Genomic DNA, 24155 nt, shown 5'->3' with positions numbered 1-24155 from the left:
AGTAACATTAGTGTTAATAAAATAAATATATTTTAGAATCAAAATAAATAATGAGAATAACTCACCTTCAGGACATTTTTCACAGATTGCTGTTCGCAGTATACTTGCAAATGTCCCAGAAGGACAAGGTAAAGGTAATGAAGTATTTCCTTTGCATTCATGTCCAAGAAAGCATTCTCCACCAAAACCAGTATGATCATCATTCTTTGGATTTTTTTTATTTACGCCATTTTGACACCAATACCCTGGCTCACAAAAACCAGTTGGTTTTGATAACCCAAGCCCTTCACAATATGACCCAGCAGTACAGTTGGTACACTGGGCAGAACTACTAAGACCTATTTGAGATCCATAAGTTCCTTCTGGACAAGGCACTTTGTTATAACCAGTTCCTTTTAAACAGTAAAATCCTTGTTCACAGAGATCAGGAAAAATTTGGCCTGTACATGAATAACCCTCAGGACAAATTTCACATTTTGCTGAAGCTGCAAAAAAATGTAAAAGTCATTAATGTTAGCCCACTTTTTTACATTAGTAAAAAACAGCCAAATCTTACTTTTAAAAAGTATTTTTTAATATTAAATGACTTTAAAAAATGATGCGAAGAGAATAGCACCAGAAATATGAATGCAGTAATTCTAATAGCTTTTAGCTCAGATACCAAGTTTTTTACATGTGTACACTTTGTAAATACTCTTTATGTTGTAATAAAGCTGTAAAAATGTTGTAAAATTAAAAATGGAGTTCAAAACTACCTGTAAAGTTAGTGTAAGTTCCGTTAAGACATGGCTGGGGCAACTTTGAACCTTCTTCACAAAATGAACCCATTGGGCAAATGTTACCAGTGAGACCATCAGTTGGGTTAGATTTATTAGCACCACCACTGCAATAGAAACCAGGATCACACTTTCCTGACACAGCTTGCAAAGCAGTAGTACCGCAAAAATAACCAGGATCACACACTGTACAAAATTAAAGAACAAAATGAGCTCTATCCGTATATATCTTTAAATTGAAATTATTTTAATTGTACTAAAAAATTTTGTAAACCATAAAACTCACGTTGGCAGTCCTCAAAACGTGTTCTTCCAGTTGCTGGTTGATAAGTTCCAGGAGGACATGCAAGTGGAATTCCCTCAGGACAATAATAACCTTTTGGACATAAACTTCCATACGTTTTATTAACAGGATTAGATTCATATGAACGTTCAATACACCAGTGACCTGGATTGCACTTTTTAAACTCTTTTGACAATCCAGGCAAGGGGCAATACCATCCTTCTGGACACGGTGTGCAACTTGACTCAGTATGCAAGCCTACTGAGCTACCAAATGTGCCTAAAATTTCCCACAAGATTACCTTACAGCAACATTGTTTAAAACTGCAGGACAGTAAATTTATACTGTATCAAAGTTTAAAGTCATTTAAATAAAGACCTAAGCTTAAAAATTACCTGCAGGGCAATCTTCACCTTGTATTGAGCCTACCAGACAAAACTTACCAATTGGACATAAATTACCCATTATACCATCAGTTGGCTTGGGAGTATTGGAACCCAATACACACACGAAACCTAAATAATTTTCAAATAAATTTTTTACCATAAAGCTTATCCATCAAAAATTAAATTATTTATAAAAAAAAAAAAAAAAAGGAAATACTATATTTTAAAAAAATATATAAAATTAAAAAAAAAAAAAAGAAAAATTATAAAAATAAGCATAAAAACATCTATTTTAAATAGCCAGTAAAAATTATTAGATATTAAAATAACCTGCATCACACTTTTGTGTTACAAAAGTGTTTCCTAAACCACTGCAGTAATACCCTGGATCACACTTGTTACAATCAGCTTCTCTTGAATTACCAGATGTATTACTGTAAGTACCACTTGGGCAAGGATTTTGTTTTACTGTGAAAGTGCCTTTTGGGCAAAAATAGCCAGGAATACAAGGGTCAGGTATAACTACACCAAGAACTCTTTGAGCAATAGGGTCACATGAATATCCCTCTGGGCATTCAATACATTCATTTTGACCAGTTTGGTTTTGATAAGTACCTAAATTATTTTAATTTGAAATTTAATCTTTAAAATAGATATATTTTTTATTATAAATTAGATAGATTACATTATACATAATTTGGTACATACATAACATTCATTACATAATTAAATACACATATACATATAATAGATTGTCATTTACCAGGAGGACAAGGAATAGATCTTCCAACACCTTCAGGACAATATGAGCCAACCTCACATTCATAAACATTTCTTCTTGTAGATCCAGGAGGACAGTAAAAACCAGGTGCACATTTCAAGGATGTATACCACATTCCTTTTTCAGGACAATAGAAGCCAGAAGTACAGTTTTTACAATGTTCTTCTTTAAATTGCTTTGTAAAAGGGTTAAAAGTACCAATAGGACATTCAATTTCAACAGGAGATCCTTGAGGACAATATCTACCTTTGCGACACTCTGCTGATTCTGGAGAAGTGGAATTAAAATCACAAATATAACCCTCAGTGCAATTTCCTGATGGTTTTCCTAACTTTTCATTAGCGCAATACTTTCCACGATCACACAAAGTTGGATATACAGACCCAGGGGGGCAATAAGAACCTGCTGGGCATATCCCACCAGTATTATTTATAGAATAAATTGGGCATTTATATAGATCTGAGATGTTAAATATTAATTTTGAAGACCATGTAGGAGTTGGAGTAAATGCTCCACTAATACAGTAATACCCCTCTGCACATTTACCTGTTGGTTGAATATTTCTGGATCCGCTACAATAATGTCCACCAGTACATGGCATACACTCTTGAAATTTGGAGCTTTGTGTGTTGTTGTTAAATGTTCCAGGGGGGCAAGCTTGAGGTTCATAAGTTCCTAATGGGCAAAAATGACCTGCTGGACACACATCACCATATGATTTGTTTAATGGGTTAGACTCAACAGCACCTCTTGTACAGAAAAATCCATTTTGACAGTCACCTGAAGGGCTGGATAAACCAGCTTCACTACAAAACTTTCCAAAATCACAATTTGTACATTCTTCTTTACTTTTCAACTGCATTTGATTTCCATATGTTCCTTTGGGACATGGTTTCTCTTGTTCTCCTTCTTCACAATAAAATCCTTGTCTACATGGCCCACCACCTTCAGATATATTTTTGGGTTCAGGAGTTGTTGCTCCATGAATGCAGTAAAACCCTGCATGACATTTATTAGTGGGAGTATCTTGTGCTTCTTTATCACAATAGAACCCAGGAGTACATGGATGGCATTGCTTGTCTGTAGATAAACCAGATTCGTTCCCAAAAAAACCAATTTGACATGGGAAATCATTATAAAAACTAGTTTTCTTTGGGCAATAATATTTTTTAGGACATGTAATTGCTTTTATTGCCCCACGACTACCATTTTTTTCACTAATAATTTCAGGCTGACAATAAGATCCTGGTGGGCATTCTTCGCAAACTTCTTTTCCATAATTTGATTGATAGAAACCAGCACTACAAGGATGTTGAATCTTGCTTTGTTCTGGACAAAAATATCCTGGTTCACAGATTTCTTCTGTTGCTGTAACTGATCCTGAAGGACAGTAATAACCCCTTGAACAATTACCAGTTGGTTCAGCCAGCCCACTGTTAGCACAATACATTCCAGCAGTACCTAGTATTAATTTCTGGAATATGCTGACTATTTTTTTTCTACCATTATAAAACCACCAAACAGTGGCGAAAAAATATTAAAAGTATATAAAAGCATAATAATTGCATAATTAAACTAATACTATTAACAAAATTAATAATAAAAAGATGAATTTTTCAATTATCAACGTTTTTAGCGAATAAATGTTTGATAATGATATAAATGAACCAAAAAATTAAAATATTCCTTACAAATAGTGCAAGCAGAGATATTTTTATTCCCATAATCAGGTGAAAAAAACCCTTTATCACATGGCAAAGGTGTTGTACTCTTTGCAACACAGAAGAATCCAGGTGGGCAAATATCACCATAGGCTTTTTTAAATGGACGCTCTTCAGTTGAACCTCCTAAACAATAGTAACCAGCAGCACACACATTTGACACTGCTGATAAACCATTTTGATCACAATAGTACCCAGGTTCACAAGAAATAGGCACGCTTGAGCCTGGTGGACAATAGGTTCCTCTTTTACATATACCCCCTAAATTTGTATATATATAAAAAAGAACAATAGATGTATGAAACACATGATAACAATACAAGTTTAAATAAAAAAGACAAGTTTAAAGTAAAAGCTTGTTTAATTTTATAATTTAAATTTCTATTTTATTATAACTAAATTTCTTTTTAAATAACTGCTGTTTTTAATTACTTTCTTTTTTTTTCTTCTCAAGAAAATTCCCCAAAAACATATTAAAAGTAAATAATAATGAAGAGCTAAAAAATGGTTTTAAAAAAATTTTTGGTGAAATTTCAAAATATCTTGTATATGTTAGTAATTGATTTATTAGTTATTATTTATTACCATGAAATTAAAATAAGATACAACAAATTTAATAACAATATAAATATCACGCTATAAATATCAAAATAAATAAATGTCCAAGGTGTGGAACAAAGTCCCAACTTTTACTTTGTTACTTTGACTTTGTTACACTTATAATTTGTAACTTATAAAATTCTAACATAATTAAAAGTTTTTATTATATTTTAAAATACTAATGTATAAAAGTAAAATAAAATCATTCACCAATATTTCTCGGTTTACAATTCAAAGTGAGATTGAATGTTTCATTTCCATATGGCTTGTCAGTCCATGAGCCACTTAAACAATAGAAACCACCCAAACAAGTACCAGTAGGCTCTGAAAGACCAATTCCTCTGCAAAACATCCCTGAAGGACAAAGCTTACAGTCATCTACAGTCGAACCTCTTGTGAAATTTTTAAATGTGCCTTCAGGACATGGGTACTGCTCTCCATATGTTGTGCTAAACAAATTATTTATAAATTTCAAAGAAAAGCAAAAAAAAAAATAGTAAATACAAAATTGCAAACGTGCAATAAAAAAAAATTTTAATATCAATTCGGTTTTAATGCTTATTTTACTCACAACTTAACAAACTTTTGAAGAATAAATTATGTAATATCAAAATTAAAGCATATGAACTATCTTGTATGATATGCAAAATCATATGTAAAGACATTATTATAATTCTTACTTTTCAGGACAAAAATATCCTTTAGGACAATCAGTATACTTTTCATGTCCCCAACAAAAAAATCCAGAAGGACATATGAAGCAAGATGCCTGACCAGTAATGTTATTGTAAGTACCTGGTGGACACTTTAATGGCTTTGCAGTCCCTATAGGGCAATAATAGCCAGCAGGACACAAACCATAACCACCTTGAGTGATAGATGGGTTTTTCATAGAAGAGCCATATTCGCAAAAGTATCCAGCATCACACTCCCCAGTTGGGTTTGATAGTCCAGTTCCATTACAAAAATATCCAGCAGTACAATTTTGACAGTCACTTACACTTTTTGCATGAGTAAGAGCATTGAATGTTCCTGTAGGACACTTGACTGGGGACAGATTACCAGCTGGGCAGAAAGAGCCAGTAGGACAAATACCAGCAACTCCCTTATTACCCCCAGATGGAGTAGCTGAATCAGACCCTTTTAAGCAAAAAAAACCTGCTTCACAAATTCCAGTTGGAACAGTTGAATTAATTCCAGCACAAAAATAACCTGCAGGACATTGTAAACATTCACTAATTGACGAAAGACCAATGTTGTTGCTGAATGTGCCTGTTGGACATGGTTTTTTGTTGTACCCAGTATTTTTTTCACAATAGAAACCTAAAAGAAGTTCTATCTTTTAACTGTTTTGAAATTTAAACAAATATTATTTATTATTTTATTAAAATATCATTTAAATATGGTTAAATTTATACAACAAAAGCAACCATTAAAAAAAACCTGGTGTGCATGGTTCTGGGGTAAATCTGTTCACACAAAAACTTCCAGCAGGACACTCAAAACATTCCCTTGCATTTGTTTCATTCATATATGTGCCAGGTGGACATGGAAACTGCAACCCATACTGACAAAAAGATCCTGCAGGACATGGATGACCTGAAACAAAACACTCAAGTGATTTCTTTCTTAGCATTTTAGTCTCTATAAGTGTTTACTTTTTCAATTTAGTTTTTTTTATGCTATTTTTTTTTTTTTTTAGTTAACATTTTCAAATAAAAAATTACAAATTTTAAAAAAATAAAAAATTGAAAATAAAGTGCAACAAAAAGTTGCAAACTATAATAATAAGTCACCTGATACCATATCAGTAGGTTTTGGAGATGAGCTGTTCCCCCTGCAATAATACCCATCACTACAATTTCCAGAAGTAGTGGTCATATTATACTCACCACAAAATTTACCAAGATCACATGATAAACATTCTTCAACATTGTGACGTCCCTCTGAAGGATTGTATTTTCCTGGAGGACAAGCTTTCATTTCTACTGTACCTTCTTCACAAAAAAATCCTAAGAACAAAATTTTTTTCTGCAAAGTTTCTCAAACAAACTTCATTTGTTAATAAAAAGCATTTACTTAAATTTTTTTATTATTTCTTCATCTACCTTTTGGACAAATAACACCGGTTATTCCATCATTTGGATTATTGATGGAAGCCTTGCCCTTACAAAAGTAACCAGCTGAACAATCTCCACTCCATGAAGATTTACCAGTACCACTACAAAACTTTCCAGCAGGACAATCCTCACAGTCTTTCTCAAATTTAAGACCAGTTTGATTACTGTATGTACCTAAGTTAATAATTATGCTTTGACAAAATTTGAGCAAGCAAAAAAATCTTTATCATTTAATTTATATATATACATATATATATATATATCATATACATACAATATATATACGAACTTGAAGCCTTACCTTCAGGACAGCCTGTTTCTTTTCCTGTTATTGCTTCAGCCAAACAATAATAGCCCTTAGGACAAAGTTTTGGAAACTGAACCTCATATGAACAGCTTGTTTCATTTAGTACAAAACCATCACAATAAAAACCTGCTAAGCACTTTTTACAAACTGCTTGCTCAAACTGGTCCTGATAACTTCCAGGTAAACAAGGATGTTGTTTTGCAGAGCCAATTGGACAATAATGACCCGGCATGCATCTAAGTTAAGTTTGTGTTTTTCTTTTCTTTTATAAGTATTTCTTTTATAAGTACAACTTTTATAAACATAACTTTAATATACTTAAACAGAAATATTTTCACATCACAATTCTAGCAAAATAATAATGACAGCAATAAAGTTAAATTATTTCAACTTTATATCAAAAGAAAAAGGTTATCTAACCTGTATTCAAAAGGTCTACTACTATTTTGACCTCCAGGGCAATAAAACCCTTCAGAACACTTTCCGCTTGGTTCAATAAGACCTTGACTTCCACAATACCATCCAGATGTGCAAGGAAGACAATCATCAACTCCTTTATTTCCAATTGAAGTAGAGAAAGTTCCATATGGACAACTTATGGGTGCAGATGAACCAATTGGACAATATTTCCCTTGTGGACAGATACTACCAGTAATATTATCAATAGGTTCTTTTAACTTAGCTCCTTGAATACAATAATAACCTGGATTGCAAAGGCCAGTGTAGCTTGACAGCTCATCTTTTTCACAGTATTTACCTGGATATAAAGATGAATATGAACATGAGAATAAAAGATGAATGTGAACAAAAAATTTTCTAATTAAATTTAAATCATTAAAATCATTAATTACATATGATGCTGTATTAATTAAATGTTATATTGATTGTATATTAGTAAAAGATATTTAAACTAAAGCTAGCATTTAGGAAATTAAAAAAAAACCAAGTAAAAAAAGAAAGAACTTCATTTGTAAAAAAATATATAAGATAAATCATAATACTGCAAGCAGAATCAGTTATACTCATAACCCATAATCAATGATATAAAACATGTAGTTATAAACATACCTGGTGGACAAAGTGTTGGTTTAAAGGAACCTTCCTCACAAAACTCTCCCATTTTACATAACCCACCGGTGCTAATATTTAACCAAAAACAGGAATCTGTGTTATTTCCAAAGTCAACTGGTTTTGGTGACCAAGCACCTCTACTACAGTACCACCCTTTGGCACAAGAACCAAATGGTTTTTCTGCACCAGCATAAGGACAATATTTGCCTGGATCACACAGTATACAGTCATTTAAACTTGTCTTTCCAGTTGCATTATTGTAAGTGCCCATTGGACATGGAAAATTTTCAGCATATTTAGTATTGGTAGGGCAATAATGACCTTTAGGACATTGATACTCGCATTTTGTTGAGTTTTCCAAACAAAAATAACCTTTACAGCAGTCTTCGCACTTGCTTTGACTTATTCTATCATTGTAAGTTCCTTTTGGGCAACCAAGAGGAAATGATGAGCCTTTGAGACAAAAATGGCCAATTGGACATGGTCCACCTGATTCTGTTACTTCAGAAGGATTGGGAAACTTAGACCCCAGTTTACAATAAAAACCTTCCCAACATTCACCAGAAACATTACTCAAACCACCTTCACAAAAGTATCCTGGATCACAAAGGGAACACTCATCAAATGTTTTAAGATGGGTCTTTTTACCATAGCTACCTCTTGGGCATGGTATAGGGTTGGTGGTATTTAATGGACAATAACTTCCCAGTGGGCATGGTCCATAGTATGGATTATTTAAAGGTGGAGTTTTACTAGGAGATCCAATATTACAAAAAAAACCTGGAGCACATGGACCTTCAGGAGCAGTTGCATTAAAATACGGGCAATACATACCACTGTGACACCGTTCACATGCTGAAAAAAAAAACAAATTTATTTAGAAAAACTCACAATTTTTATCATAAAAAATTATTAAAGAATTCTAAGGAATTATTTTTAAAGAACCCAAAATTTTTAAAGAAGTTCTAAGTTAGAAATAAAAAGGTAAATATGTCAGTCAGCTGTGTGATCAGCAATATACATGAAATATTTTGAGAACAAGCTTTCATAAGAACAAGCTAAAAATTTCATTTTGATTTGTCCATTGATTTTTTTAATTTTTTTGATTCAACATGTTAAAAAAGAGAGAGAGAGAAAAAAAAAAGTGATTTAGTGATTAAATTTATTTTTAGAAATAATCATTTGCAACTGATGCTCATGTAAAAGTAAAGTATTAAAATAATCTGCTCCTTCGTTTCCAACACCAATAACAAAACTCAGTGAAATAAAAATGATCCGTTTAAATATCTTTGCCAGATTTGGCTCACAACGAATACTTCTTTTTAAAAATTTGTCAGATAAAGAAGATAGAGCTGTGTTCAAAAATACAGTGATTGAAAATATACAGACTTTCTAGTTTGTTTTTTTTACTAAAATTTAAGAAGAAACTGGAAAAATATTATTCACAAAAGAAACTGGAAACTAGCTGTATGGGGTAGCAACTAAATAACTTATTTTTAAGAGCAATTCCACAAATTTCCATAAACTGAAACTTTATTTAAATTTATTTTAAGAGTTCAAAAAAAAGGGGTGTCATACCCAAACAAATTGTTTTTGTTAATTAAAAATGATAATGATATTATGTGCTTTGACAGCTATTGATACAGCTGTAAACAAATACTTTTTTTAAAAACTTAAAATTTACTTTTAACATGGGCTGTGGAAAGAATTGCACTAGGGAAAAAATGTTTGTTAATCAGAAATCTTAATAAAAAATGTAGAACCTATAAAGAAATTCTTCTGAATTCATCTTTTTTCTCTGAATTCTACTTTCGAACATTCACCTAGAAGGGCTGCCAATGCATCAAAGTAAATGGCTGCCAATGCATCAAAGTAAATGGCTGCCAATGCATCAAATGAAAATATGAAACAAGAGGAAGAAAGAGAGAATTAGAAGATTACAACTGAGAGACAACATCAAAACTTAAATTTAGCCAAACAGAATCCAAAAATTTCTTTTACCAAAATCAAATAAAATTTGAATTTGATTGCTAATACTGTGGCAATAAGAAGACAGTACAAGCCAAAAAGTTTGAAATGCTGGAGAGTGTCACTTCTGAAAAGACATGTTGAAAAGAGTGTTTAGCCATTGATAAAATGATACAATATCTTATGGTCTGAAAAAAGCAAAATCATCCCTTTTGGTTCTGCTGGTGCTCATTAGTCAGAAGATCATTGTAAACAGCTTACAAGCCCCAGTAACATTACAGACTGTTAAGCATGGTAGAGCAAAAATCATTATTTGGGGCTGTTTCTCATACTGCGGAGTTGAGTCTATGTTCTAGAAGAAAGGAATAATGAATAATTACCTGTACAGATATATTATTCAAAGAAATATGCTACCTTAACTGACTACAAAATGCCTTTAAAATGAGTATTTATGCAAGATACCTAGAGCAAACAGCAAAAATTTGTAGACTCAATGCAATTTAGCTGTTATTTAGCTGTTTAGCATTAAAAATAAAGGATATTATACATACTAACATGCTCTTTTACTACCAAACCCATTTTCTGATAGCATCATTTGTGAATTTTTTTATGTAATTCAAAAAAAGTTTAAAAACACTTTTTTTTTTAAACAATGAATATTTATGGGTTTAAGAATATTATATGAAAGATTTCTACTTTCAAAGCTTTTCATGCAAACTGTAAAATAAAAAAAGTTTTTTTGCCAACTTTTACAAGGAATAATTTGTATTGCTTAAGATAGACTTTGTAAAGATAAAGACTATTGACAATTTTATCAAGTTAAGTTTTACATAAATGAATGAATTTTTATCAAAAATATATACAAACTTACAGGAAATATTCTGAAGACCTTCTTTGTTGCTAAAAGTACCAGGAGGGCATGGCTTCCAATTGAATCCTGTTTTTTCTTCACAAAAAAATCCACTTGGACATGGTATAGGTTTTGTATGATCTCCAACACAATAGAATCCAGGCGGGCAGGGCAAACATGATTCAGCAAGATTGTTATTCATATAGGTTCCATCCTAATATATGTTAAGTTATTGGAATATATCTTTTCAGATGTACATTTACTTCTTATTTTAGTATACATAGATTCATAGATACATACATAGATACATAGATATAGATACAGATACATAGATACATAGATTCAGATCAATGTAAATACATACATACATACATGCATACATACATACATACATACATACATACATACATACATACATACATACATACATACATACATACATACATACATACATACATACATACATACATACACACACACACATTTATTGTACTTTCTTCTTTTTATTCATTTTAACTTTGTATGGTACCTAAAGTTTCATGCCTAGTAGTAACCATCATCAAGAATTGACAAACAAGCTAAGTTTGTCTATAACTTACATAAACAAGCTAAGTTTGTCTATAACTATTATAAAAGCAGTTCACTAAAAGATCTTACTTTACAAGGAAGAGGTTCACAAGAATTGGGAGGACAATAATGACCAGAGATGCATTCTCCTCCAATACCATTCTTTCCTTTAGGATCTTCTGCTCGACTTTTGCAAAAGTATCTTGCTTCACAGACATCTGTTGGTGTAATGAGACCAGGAAAAGAACAGTACATACCACAGGTACAATTTGTACATTGATCTGAACTTTGAAGTCCAAAGCGATTGCTGAATGTCCCAACTGGACAATCAAAAGGGATTTCAGTTCCCCTCAAGCAAAATTTGCCTTGTGGGCATGCCATTCCAGTTTCATTAGTAGGTATAGGACCTTTTGATCCTTGGATACAATAATAACCAGCATCACAATAACCAGAAAAGGTTGAGGATGAACCTTTAAAATACAAACTTTAACATCTAAGTTAACTTATTCATTTATACATTTTTAACTTTAAATACCTAAAGAAAGAATGATCTATTTTAAATCTTAACATTCTATTTACTCAAATACAGTTAGCAAAGTATTAGTATAGTATTAGCAAAGTACTAAGCTGTACATAGAAACAACTTTATTATACAGAAAACATCGTATCGTAAGCATCGTTAAACATCGTAAGAAATATAGTGATATGATTTTATACTTATTTAAAAAACAAATTTTTTTTTAGAAAATTTTGTATTACAGGATGCATATTGAATCATAACTATTTCTTTTTTTTTAAAGCACTAAGTATAAACAGTTTATACTTTTAATAACATAAAACTATCTTATTTACCAAGACAAAATTTTCCCGCTGGACATTTAGAGCATTCATCACTACTTGTCAACCGTGTTTTATTCCCAAATGTTCCTGGTGGACATCCAAACTGTTTTGCATATTTTGTCCCATTTGGACAAAAATAGCCTTCAGGACATGGGTATTTAGAATAATCAATAAGGGGTGAAGATGAATTTTGCAATTCACAATAGTAACCTTCAGGACAAAGTCTGCAATTAGATTGATGAGTATTAGGGTTCCATTTACCAGCTTCACACAATTCAGGTGCAATAGAACCTTCTCTACAAAAATGACCAGGGGTACAACTAAACGCTTCTGGTTTAGAACTAAATTGTCCACCTGGGCAAAAGTATCCTTCACTACAAGGACCAGTAACAGATGTATTATTATATCCTTCACAAAAATATCCAGCATTACAAGAAACACAATCCTCAACTTTTGAATTACCTAAAAGATATTACAAACTTGTTCATATTATTCATTTGCATTTATGTATTATTGATTCAAATATTAGGTATTCAAGGTTTACTTGTATGAAATAACTTCAAAAAATATTTTTAAGTAAAAAGTTAATTTAAAAATTTTTTTATAACCATAATATTTCTTATATAAAAAATACCAGCAAATATTTACATTTTTACTTATTGTAAATAACTTTCTTTACATAATAACAATAACCAAGCTAATACCTGTAGCAAGTAATACCTGTAGCAAGTAATACCTGTAGTAAATAATACTTGTAGTAAGTAATACCTTTAGTATTTGAGTAACTGCCTGGTGGACAAGGTTTTGGATGTTGTGTTTGTTTAGGACAATAAAAACCAGCTGGGCATAAGTCACCAATTTCCTTGTTCATTGGGTTTTTTGTATAGGACCCTATGCTACAATAATGACCAGCGTCACATGGACCAGTATAATTTTGTAAACCTTTAGCCTCACAGAAAAATCCACCCGGGCAAGGAAGAGGGTTAACAGTACCAGGAGGACAGTAAAATCCTGAAGGGCATTCACCACCTAAATTTAGTTTTAAATAAAATTAGTTGAATTAAACTAAAAAATTGTGACAAAAGAATTACTAAAATGACCCTCTTTACCTTCATGAACATAGTTAAAAAAAACAATCATTAAATAACTTTTTACCAGTTAAGTTGGCTGGACATATACAATCAGACGTTGAATAATTATGACTATCAGAATTTGGTGTAGATGTTCGTGCTCCCAACAAGCAAAAATAACCACCAGAACAAACACCTGAAGGTTTAATTAACCCTTCTCCTTCACAATAAAATCCTCCAGGACAAGGTGTACAATCTTCTACACTCTTAGACCTATTCTTATTGCTAAATGTACCAGCTGGACATCTAAACTGTGTTGGATATTGTGTTCCTTCTGGACAAAAATGGCCAAAAGGACAAGGAAAAGAAAGAAAATCTGATTGATTAGATGGGCAAAAATATCCAGCTGGACATGACCAACATTTTTCTGCCCCTTTTTGAGGCATGTAAGTACCTGGTTTACAAGATTGAGGCTCTGAAGTACCACTAGGGCAAAAATGAGCCACAGTACAAGGTCCACTAGTTCCATCATCTATTGAACTATTACGATTTGAAGAACCACTTTTACAGTAGAAACCAGCATCACATAATCCTAAACACAAGTGTTGTATTATTGTCTATTGATATTCATACATTTTGAAATAATGATGCATCTTTTATGAAATAAGGACATTTATGAAAATATTCAAGAAAAAACTGAGTATTATTCATAATTATGAATTTTAAAAAAGCATGTGCTTCATTACATTTTGAACCACTGCATGTGAACAACAAACCTGATGTTGTACTTTGACCTCCTTCACAGAAGTGCCCTGGTGTACACTTCTTACACTCATTTGCTTTTGTGAGTCCTTCAATATTTGAATATGTACCTTGAGGACAAGGTGTTGATTTATAATCCCCTGTACCTTCCGGACAAAAATAACCAGCAGGACAAAGACCACCTACTCCTGAGGATAATGGTGGTAAAGGTTTACTTAACGATATCCCAGCTGAACAGTAAAATCCAGCTTCACATGATCCAGATATATTTGCTATTGGAAATACAGTTATAGCTAAACCACCACAAAACTTTCCGGGAGGACATTGTGTGCATTCCTTTGAGTCAGCCAAACCACCCTAAACCAAATTTATTGTTTGTTAACCCATGATTTAGTGAGATTATAACAGAAAAAAAGATTCTGAGATTATGAAAAGATTATGATAACTTACACTTGAATCATAAGTTCCAAAAGGACATGGTTTCTTTCTAAGAAATGATGTGCCTTCTTCGCAATAGTACCCATTAGGACAACGATAAAGTCTCTTTCCATCATCACAATAAAAACGTGGAGGACATTTGATACATTCAGAAAAACCAGTTCCATTGCTAAAACCAAATTAATATTAGACTGCAGCAAAAGAAAATTTCAATGGTATTAGTATGGTATTTTTAAACAAAGAACTTTATTTCTCTGTTTATTTTTCTGGACTAAATGCCCAAAAATATCTAACAAAATAAGGATGTGTTTAAAAAATATCTTAAAGTCATGCATTTTCATTTAGTATTAACTAAGATATTTAACCTGTATGATCCTTCAGGACAAATTTTTGGCTCAGATGATCCAATGGGACAAAAACTTCCAACTGGGCATATGTTTCCTTGGGTACCATCTTTTGGCTCAGGTGTTACTGAGCCTTTTTTACAATAATAACCTGAAGAACAATTTCCAGTAGGTTGTTCTAGTCCTGGTGTTGAGCAATATGATCCTGGAGTACATTCTAAACAGAATGAATCATTAGTTGCGCCATATGATGGATTATAGGTTCCGGGCTTGCATGGAAACTCTGTTGGTTTTGATGTTCCTTCTTTGCAGAAATGGCCCCGATGACAAATTCCACCATAATCCATATCTTGATAAATTCCATTTGTAAAATTTCCCTATAAATTTAAAAAATATTATTATCTAAACTTTTAGGGAAGTAAATATTAGTTGATATTGTATTTCAAAATAAATGAAAAATTAATCTACAACAAAAGTGATTCTAAGCACTCCTGTTATTTTTATATATGCATACCGGATTAGGAACAGGTGATTTAGATTGGCAGTAATATCCTTCACTACATTTACCAGAAACATCTGTCAAACCTGTCCCAAAACAATATTTTCCTGAGGTACAAAACTTGCAATCATCAACAGCACCTCTTGATATTTCATCGTTGTATGTTCCAGCAGGACATGGTATTGGATCCTTAGTACCTTCTGGACAGTAATGTCCTTTTAAACAATTGTTTGGGATGGCAAGTCCAGTTTTATTACAGTAGGATCCCTTTGGACATTTATCACATTTGGACATAGTAGCAGACGACTGGAAAAAACCAAGTGGGCAAGGAATAGGATATGACGCTTGCTTCTCACTATAATGCCCTGGAGGTGTTTTATGCTGATTAGGTCCAGTTGCATTACCACTACAGTAATGGCCAGGATCACAGGGTCCAGTAGGTCCATCTGTAAATGTACCAGCACAATAAAATCTACACAAAGAGATTTTAAAATATTTTAAAAGAGACTAAATTTTTTTAGCATGAAAGATAAAATTATTTTTCTAGTTAAAATTTTTTTTTAAATATTCTATTTTCCTTGATTGCATTATATATCCATGCATCGTTTAAATTGATATAAAGCATTTTAAAATAAATCAAGCTATTTACAAATATTTTTAAAAGATTTTTTGGCATGGTATAGAATATGAAGACACTACAAAATTCTATGACAACAAAAAAATCTCTAAGAGTCTGAGTTTAAAAGTCATCAATCAAAGTCATAAAAATTCGAAGATAAAGTAAAAAAGAGCAAGTATTAAACAACAATGATCTTAGATTGAAAACAATAAAAATTGTACTCCCCAAAAGAAATTATATTAGATTGAAAAAAATTGGCAATAAAACACAAAAACGATTCTAAAATAATTTGACTGAGGTTAAGATTTTAGAATTTTAGGCAACTGTGATGAGATTACATTTTTACAACAAAAGTATCAATTTGAAACTAAAAAGAAAAACACATGGACAGTGAACTTTTATTATTCTCTCCGTACTCAAAAATATTTGAACACATCAACCTTCAGTTTTTAACCTCAACTGTATTCAGAATCTTCAAAAGGTATTTGGAAAAGGCTTACAATGGTTTTCAACAGTTTAAAATAAAAAATGTTTTTCTCTATATTCTGAAAACTTGTTGGGCCAACCAATTGTTCACATACGCACAAAGAAAAAAAAAAACTTAACTGCTATGCAATAAAAAACCATTAAAAGTCATTGTAAAAGTTTAGCAGAACAAAAGTTCCATGTAGTTGACTCATGACTTATATATGTATATATCTTACTTTATTTTTAGTATATATAGTATAAATAAATACTAAAAGTATATTTAAATGTATTACATGCATATAAATAGAAAATAATACCCTGCTTTACAATCAAGGCAATCTGCAGGTGATTTTGCTCCTTCATCACTGTTGTATTTCCCAATAGGGCATGGGCTAGGTTTTTTTGCTCCACGAAAACAGTAGCCTCCTTTAGGACATAGACCACCAGTAATTCCCCCAGAGGGAGCCTTTAAAAAAAAGGAAAAATTTTTTAGACTCAATAATCATAACTTAAAATACAAACATTTTTGATAACCAGTAAAACTTTGAGCACACCGATGTGAACGCAGCTCCTCTGCAAAAAAATCCAGCATCACATTCTCCAGTTGGTGCAATTTTGCCAACACCAGCACAGTACATGCCTGCTTCACATGCTGTGCAGTCTTTTGATCTTTTTAATCCTGTAGAATTCCCATAGTATCCTGATGGACATGGCTGTGGAATTGTGGATCCAGTTGGACAAAATGAACCCTGTACAAACAACAAACAACAAAGTTAAACAAGATTTAGTATTGTGAGATACTTATTTTTTGCTCTTTTTATTTTAATTTTTATCTTCTGTGGATTGGGAGAGAATGCCCAAGATTATACAAGAATACAAAATACAAGAAAGAACAATTTTATTTTATCCTTGTTATGCCTTACATTTTGTAGTGAGCTGCTTTCAACTTCTATGAAACATTATGGGAAAATATGATGTTCAAAGTAAAATGTAAAAAAACCTGGGGACAGTCTTTAGGAAAAGGTAAACCTTCTTCGTTGCAATACATCCCTGCAATACAAACACTACAATCCATACTGGATCTTGCAGCAGATGCATTACGATAAAATCCAACAGGACAAGGGTTTGTATTCTTTAATCCAGTTCCAACAGGACAAAAGTAACCAGGTGGACATTTTCCAGCAGGTTCAGTTAAACCAGCTGGTTCACAGTAATATCCAGCTGGACAAAGTTGGCAGTCTCTGATATGTTTTAAATTTAAAAAAGTGTTAAATGTTCCAATTGGGCAAGGTCTTGGATCTGGATCCTAAACAATTAAAAAAAAAAAAAGTATTAAGTATAAAGAATGACATACCCTAAATACTTTACAAAAAAATTCTGGAAAAAAAACTCACCTCATTTCCTTTTAAGCAATAGTGACCTTTCTTGCATGGGTTGACTGCTGGGTATGGTTGGTGTGATAAACCTTCAGGGCAATGCATACCTGCTGGGCAAATAAATTTACTACTCATTACTTCATAGCTTGTGTTATTCAAAGGGCAGTAATATCCTTTCTCGCATGCAGAACATTCAACAGCATTCTTATCGGAATATTTTCCCAGACCACAGACAACTGGCAAGATTGTGCCAATATTTTCACATTTATATCCAGCCGTACATGACTTACAACTTTCTAAAAAGAGAAAAACTGTGTTATTTATCAATATGTATGTATATAATAATATGCTATTTATCAATATGTATGTATATCACAATATGCTATTTATCAATATGTATGTATATAATAATATGCTATTTATCAATATGTACGTATATAATAATATGCTATTTATCAATATGTATGTATATAATAATATGCTATTTATCAATATGTATGTATATAATAATAACAATTAATTATCTAAAAAGAGAAAAATTGAAACATTTTTTTTTTCTATAATTTTCTTTTATGAAATCTTTTTTTTCTTATAACTTTAACAAAATGTTGATCAGAAAAACATGCTGTTTTTTGATCATAATTTCTAAAAAATTCACTTTATATATAAAAAGTAGATGCTTTACCCTCAGATTCTCCATTTAACTCATCTCTGTAACTTCCTTTAGGACAAGGTTCTGGGTTTGATGTGCCTGTCATACAAAAATGACCTAAAATACATGGTTCACAAACTTCTGAGCGAGTGTTTCCTTGACGCTTTGAAAAGGTTCCTTTAGCACAAGGAAACTGTGTTGAATGCTGAGTACCTAAAAAAGAGAAGTTAAATTGATTTATTTTATCCCAGAATGAGGAGTTAACATTGCAAATGACTACATAGTAAACTTAAGTTGTGTAGTAAACTTTGTCACATCAAATAAATGCATGTGTGATCTGAGGTGTAAAGTTGTCATCTATGGACAATTTGTTTATTGTTAAAAAAGATAGGAATTCTTTCGTGCCTTTGTGTGTGTGTGTGAGTGTGTGAGTGTGTGTGTGTCATAAAAGAAGACTTTCAAAGTTCTAAACTAAATTGATAACTGTATTTATCAATTAAAACTCTTCTTATTGACAACTGCACCATTCAACAAATAAAAAAAGAAAAAGAAAAATGAAAAGCTAATATTTAAACAAAGTTTTCTAAAGGCCAGACATCTCTTAATACAGTAATTTATGTTTATTGTTAGTTAGTAAAAAAACTAACAATAACTGGAAAATACAACTTTAAAAAACAAACAATTTTATAGCTAAAAGTGTAAGTTTTTTTGTTACCAGGAGGGCAATAATGACCAGTTGGACAGAGACCACTTGGGGAAGATGCACCTTCTAGACAAAACCAACCTTTAGGGCATTCTTGGCAACCTGCTTCACTTTTTAAATTTGTAAGATTTGACCATGATCCAGCAGGACATGGGAACTGTTTTGGATGCCTTGTTCCTATTTTACACCAATGACCTAAAAAATTAACAGTAAAAATAAATCCTCACTATTCTGTCACTCTATTCAGTGTTTTAACATGAGTAAATGTTACCTGAAAATATTTTCTTTTTTTCTTACAAACAACTCTTATAAAACTAATCAACAGCTTATAAATTAAAAATAAATGCAAAAAAATTTATGCTGAAAGTATTTTTATTTGATGCATAATTTAATCAGCAAATTAAGAGTACCTTAGATCCAGATTATGAACCCTTTTTTCAATATTCAAAGACTGAAAAAATTTTTGTAAAATGTTTTGTACAGTTCCTTAACTCATTAACTTTAAATGTTAAATGGACATATTTATAGATGCATGCAAATGTTAAGGATATATTTATAGATATTGCAAATGCTAGAATCCAACTAATAATGAGCCAATATTAGACTTTTACTAATATAAAATTTACCAATCAAAGGAAGCACAGTGTTAATAAATACAATCTAAGACTTCTGTGGGTCATAAGACATACACAATGCACAGGGCTACAGAATATTCAGAATTTGATTTTATCAAGTTGGCAATAAGTTCTCAGTTAATATTTAATCAGGTAATAAAATTAACAATAAATAAAAGATTACAAATTTTGAATAATTATATCCTATTTTATATTTTTTTGGGCATAGAAAGTAAAAACACATCAATTAATAGTCTAATTGTAAAAAAATAAAAAATTAAAAATTACTGCACTTATTTACCTGGAGCACATGGCCGAGGTTGCTTTTGTATCCCCCCTGTTCCTGCATCACATGCTTGACCAGCTGGGCATAGAAGGCAATCAGCATCTGATGTTGCATTAAAAAAATCTGTGTATGTTCCATCAGGACAGCGATTAAAAGTTTCATTTGGGAAAACAGATTTTGCTGGACAAAAGTGCCCTGCCATGCAATGGACAGATGGATATACTAAACCCCGTTGAGGGCAAGCCATACCAGAAATACAGTCAATACAACTCTTTATGTCGCCTTGATTTTGCAGTGGATTATAGGTGCCAGGATTGCAGGGAATTGGTGAATCAGATGCTTCAGGACAATAAGAACCTGCTGGGCATAGTTTACAATTTCCTGAAGCTAAATAGATAGAAGATTTTATTGTTTAAATTTAAAAAGAATTAACATTATAACAACTTTTGGCAATTTTTAAATTACCAACTCTTATAATAAAAGATACAAAATTTACATGTGGATCCTTGCTCTTCATTGTAAGTTCCACTAGGACACTTGTTTTGTGTTGCAGAAGTTGTTTTAAATGGACAGAAATGGCCAGCAGGACACAATGAATCACCAGTAGGATCACCGCTAAAACAATAAAATCCTGCCCTGCAATCTTTACACTGTGTAATTTTATCATTCCCAAGCTCATTGCTCCATGTTCCAGCCGGGCAAGGATTAGCAAATGCTGTTGCAGTAGAAAGTGGACAAAAATGACCAGGAGGACACTTAACCGATTCTGTTGGATAGCCTGCAGTTGCTTCTTGACAATAATACCCTGGAGGACAATTAATGCACTGTAATTGACTTCCAGCACCTTTAATTGAACCATATTGTCCTGGGGGACATGGTATTTGGTTATTATTTTCACAATAGTAACCTAGTGGACAAATTCCAGCAGTAGGTTTTTCAGTTACACTTCCTTCATCACAAATATAGCCAGGAGAACATTTAGTACATTCTACACTTGGTTTATCAGAATAATAACCAGCAGGACAAAGGACAGGGGGTTGATCCTTACTTTTGCAATAATAACCCTTTGGACATGGAGAACAAGCAACAGATCCTGCTAAACTGTAATAACCAGCTTTTTCACACGGAAAACCTCTTTGTGTTTTATTTGGACAATAATTTCCAGCCTCACACTGTTTACATACCTAAAGATAAAAGTTAAAGAAAAAATGCATGTAAATAAACAAAAGATATGAATACAAGAAACTGGTTTCTAGAACAAAATTATGACAGATAAAACATGGATAAAATAGAAGCCTTCAAATAGTTTTAAAACTTTATTTTTATATCGTAGCATAGTATTTTGTAAACTATAATGTAACAACAGTCCTAACATTTACTCAAAAATTTCTTGAAAAGGATTGTATTGAAAACTTAAATTCCTTTTTCAATTCAGTGTGCATTTAAAACTCTGCTCATTTTTAATTTGTTCAGAAGAACAAGTTGAAAAAAGGGGTAAAAGAATGAATATCTTCACCAAGTAAAAATGCATGAGACATCTTTAATGCCTAAGTTTACATTAGATACATTTCATGAGTTGTTACAGGATGTGATAAGTTTCTTTTTGATGGTAAAGTTTTTCTTTATGTGGAGAACAAAACTTATTTTCTTATTCTCAGACTTATTTTCCATGGTGTCCCAAACAACTTTATTTCAACTGAAGATCTGACAGGGATTTTTCACTTAATACAAGGGTGCTTATTCCACAACTTCATCAGACTGTTGTTTACTGTTTACACTTAATCATTTTGCCTACTCAATGGCAATTCACACAACCTAAGGTCAAATTTTTAATAGGTATTTACATTTTACTCATATGGTCATTTTGATTTTTTGTTTTTCATGTTTTGTTTTTCATGTTTTTTTGCATTAGTAATGCTGCTTTGATTTGGAAAAAGCTAATAAGTTCCTAAAAAAATATTTGTGCTGCTCGCTTCTATTTTCCATAATCACTGGTTTAATAACAACTCTTCCTTGAATGTGATATCTTGAAAAATGTGATCTAGATTTGAGATGGTTGCTTACTTTAAGCAAAACCAAATCGTTTAAGTTATTTGTGATGATGATTCTGACACTTTGTGATATTGCCATGTTAGTGTATAGCCTTTTGTGATTCTGGTCTATAGTGTTAATAATGTAATCTAAGTTCATGTTATCCACTTATATATATCTTGGTTTATATAGAATTGTTTGCAAGAAACAAAATTATTTGCCTAAAATTGATATATATATACAGCCATGTTTACATTTATTAAGGTGATGATGATGATGATGATGATGATGATGATGATGATGATGATGATGATGATGATGATGATGATGATGATGATGATGACCTTAACTAACATGGTTCTCACGGTTAACTGTTATTCAATATACGAAAGGCTCAGTGGAAAAAGTAATTGCTCTGGCTGTAAATAATACAAAAGTAATAGCTATGGACTTTCAAACCTGCTTTACCCTGTAACTAGGATTTGTCAAAAATACTACAAGAGGTAGCTGGCAGTGCAAAACCTTGGTATACATGATGTATACACAGGAAATACCTCTATTCACATTTATTCAGAAAAATTTGCTAGTAAAGGACCTAAGTGTTGTTGTCTTGAACACAACATAAATTACTTAAGACCATAAAAAAACTAGTGATTTTTACAAATAAGTGTTTTCGCAGGATAAATTGGTATATTGGTATACTGTTGCTAAACTCATTAAAATAACAAACAAATACCCAGCTCCAGGTCACAGAATACTCTGTGACAAAGGTAGAATCTGGCATAGTCAATCTTAATTCAAAGGCTAATATTCATAATTCTTGGAAGATTGTTTATCTAGAACATCCATTTACAGATAACTTAGAAATTAATAATAAACCTTAATCCCGGTAAAAGATTTTAAATCTAGCCTAGACAAGCTTGTCAAAGCTACTGAGGGTATTGCCAGTATAAGAGGAATTTCATTTGAATGGCTTAAGAAACCTGTTGCCAAATTTCAATGACTGGTGCTCTTGCTACAAATTTGAATTTACTGAAAAGAGGGAAATCATTCAACTGCTTGATTTCTGATAGGGGCAAACAGAATAAGCGGTTTGAGCTTAAACTTTCAACAAAATTTTCATCTATTTAGGATTTAAAACAGCATAATACCAGCTGCTTGAATTGTAAATACATAGAGTTTAAAGGGCATTATTATAGACTGATAAAAACATTTTCATTAGCAAAAGATTGCTTGTAAAGTTAAAAAAAAAAAAAGTTGAAATTAAAAATTTAGAGCTAAAATCACTGAAGTGCAAAACTTCACCACAAAATCAACATTTTTTTAAAAAAAAAAATTAAAAATTTTTCAAATATGTAGAAGTGTGCGCTTAATGAGAGAAAATGTTGCAGTTCATTTAAAGAAATACCAGGTATTTCATGTTAAAGACTTTGACCTCATTTTTCTCAAAACTGACAAATTACATTTAAGTACTTGCTGCACTAAGCCCTTCATGTTTACTTTTTTTTTTTTTGGTATCATAAACATATCTTGTTTCATAAACTGTTAGCCACAGGTAAAAACGTTTTGGTATCATAAATATATCTTGTTTCATAAACTATTAGCCAAAGGTAAAAACATTTTGGTATCATAAATATATCTTGTTTCATAAACTATTAGCCAAAGGTAAAAACTTTTTGGTATCATAAACATATCTTGTTTCATAAACTGTTAGCCAAAGGTAAAAACTTTTTCGTATCATAAACATATCTTGTTTCATAAACTATTAGCCAAAGGTAAAAACTTTTTGGTATCATAAACATATCTTGTTTCATAAACTGTTAGCCAAAGGTAAAAACTTTTTATAAGATGTTAACACACAGTTTCTTAGCAACATTTGTTCTAAGGTAGTGATTTTTTTTTATCACTCAACTTATTCTATTATCACTCAACTTATTCTATTATCACTCAACTTATTCTATTATCACTCAACTTATTCTATTATCACTCGACTTATTCTATTATCACTCAACTTATTCTATTA

The 24155-nt window shown here is 31.7% G+C and overlaps 1 protein-coding gene across 2 annotated transcripts in view; it reads right to left on the bottom strand.

Moving 5' to 3' along the window:
• Nucleotides 1-24155, bottom strand: part of LOC145191207 (uncharacterized) — a 58804-nt gene that overhangs the window by 18035 nt on the left and 16614 nt on the right. For both annotated transcript variants that reach the window (XM_090074890.1, XM_090074891.1), the window contains exons 21-52: nt 20598-21285; nt 20117-20488; nt 19214-19396; nt 18532-18711; nt 17865-18142; nt 17471-17776; nt 17025-17219; nt 16788-16936; nt 15399-15855; nt 14906-15261; nt 14553-14709; nt 14117-14459; nt 13426-13932; nt 13039-13299; nt 12283-12732; nt 11521-11900; nt 10885-11077; nt 8043-8900; nt 7395-7731; nt 6969-7210; nt 6656-6841; nt 6344-6559; nt 5991-6146; nt 5228-5870; nt 4758-4996; nt 3918-4208; nt 2209-3687; nt 1776-2060; nt 1455-1574; nt 1063-1338; nt 756-962; nt 66-485 (exon numbers count right to left, since the gene is read on the bottom strand). In XM_090074890.1, coding sequence (XP_089931016.1) covers nt 66-485; nt 756-962; nt 1063-1338; nt 1455-1574; nt 1776-2060; nt 2209-3687; nt 3918-4208; nt 4758-4996; nt 5228-5870; nt 5991-6146; nt 6344-6559; nt 6656-6841; nt 6969-7210; nt 7395-7731; nt 8043-8900; nt 10885-11077; nt 11521-11900; nt 12283-12732; nt 13039-13299; nt 13426-13932; nt 14117-14459; nt 14553-14709; nt 14906-15261; nt 15399-15855; nt 16788-16936; nt 17025-17219; nt 17471-17776; nt 17865-18142; nt 18532-18711; nt 19214-19396; nt 20117-20488; nt 20598-21285 — 11410 coding nt within the window. The remainder of the gene's footprint in view (nt 1-65; nt 486-755; nt 963-1062; nt 1339-1454; nt 1575-1775; nt 2061-2208; nt 3688-3917; nt 4209-4757; nt 4997-5227; nt 5871-5990; nt 6147-6343; nt 6560-6655; nt 6842-6968; nt 7211-7394; nt 7732-8042; nt 8901-10884; nt 11078-11520; nt 11901-12282; nt 12733-13038; nt 13300-13425; nt 13933-14116; nt 14460-14552; nt 14710-14905; nt 15262-15398; nt 15856-16787; nt 16937-17024; nt 17220-17470; nt 17777-17864; nt 18143-18531; nt 18712-19213; nt 19397-20116; nt 20489-20597; nt 21286-24155) is intronic.

The sequence above is a fragment of the Hydra viridissima genome, unplaced genomic scaffold, assembly GCF_058129835.1.
Source record: "Hydra viridissima isolate aposymbiotic clone 2 unplaced genomic scaffold, HvirCarnegie_v1 scaffold_18, whole genome shotgun sequence".
NCBI classification, from domain to species: Eukaryota; Metazoa; Cnidaria; class Hydrozoa; order Anthoathecata; family Hydridae; genus Hydra; species Hydra viridissima.
The sequence above is the reverse complement of the archived record's forward strand: the minus strand, read 5'-3'. Positions and strand labels throughout refer to the sequence as shown.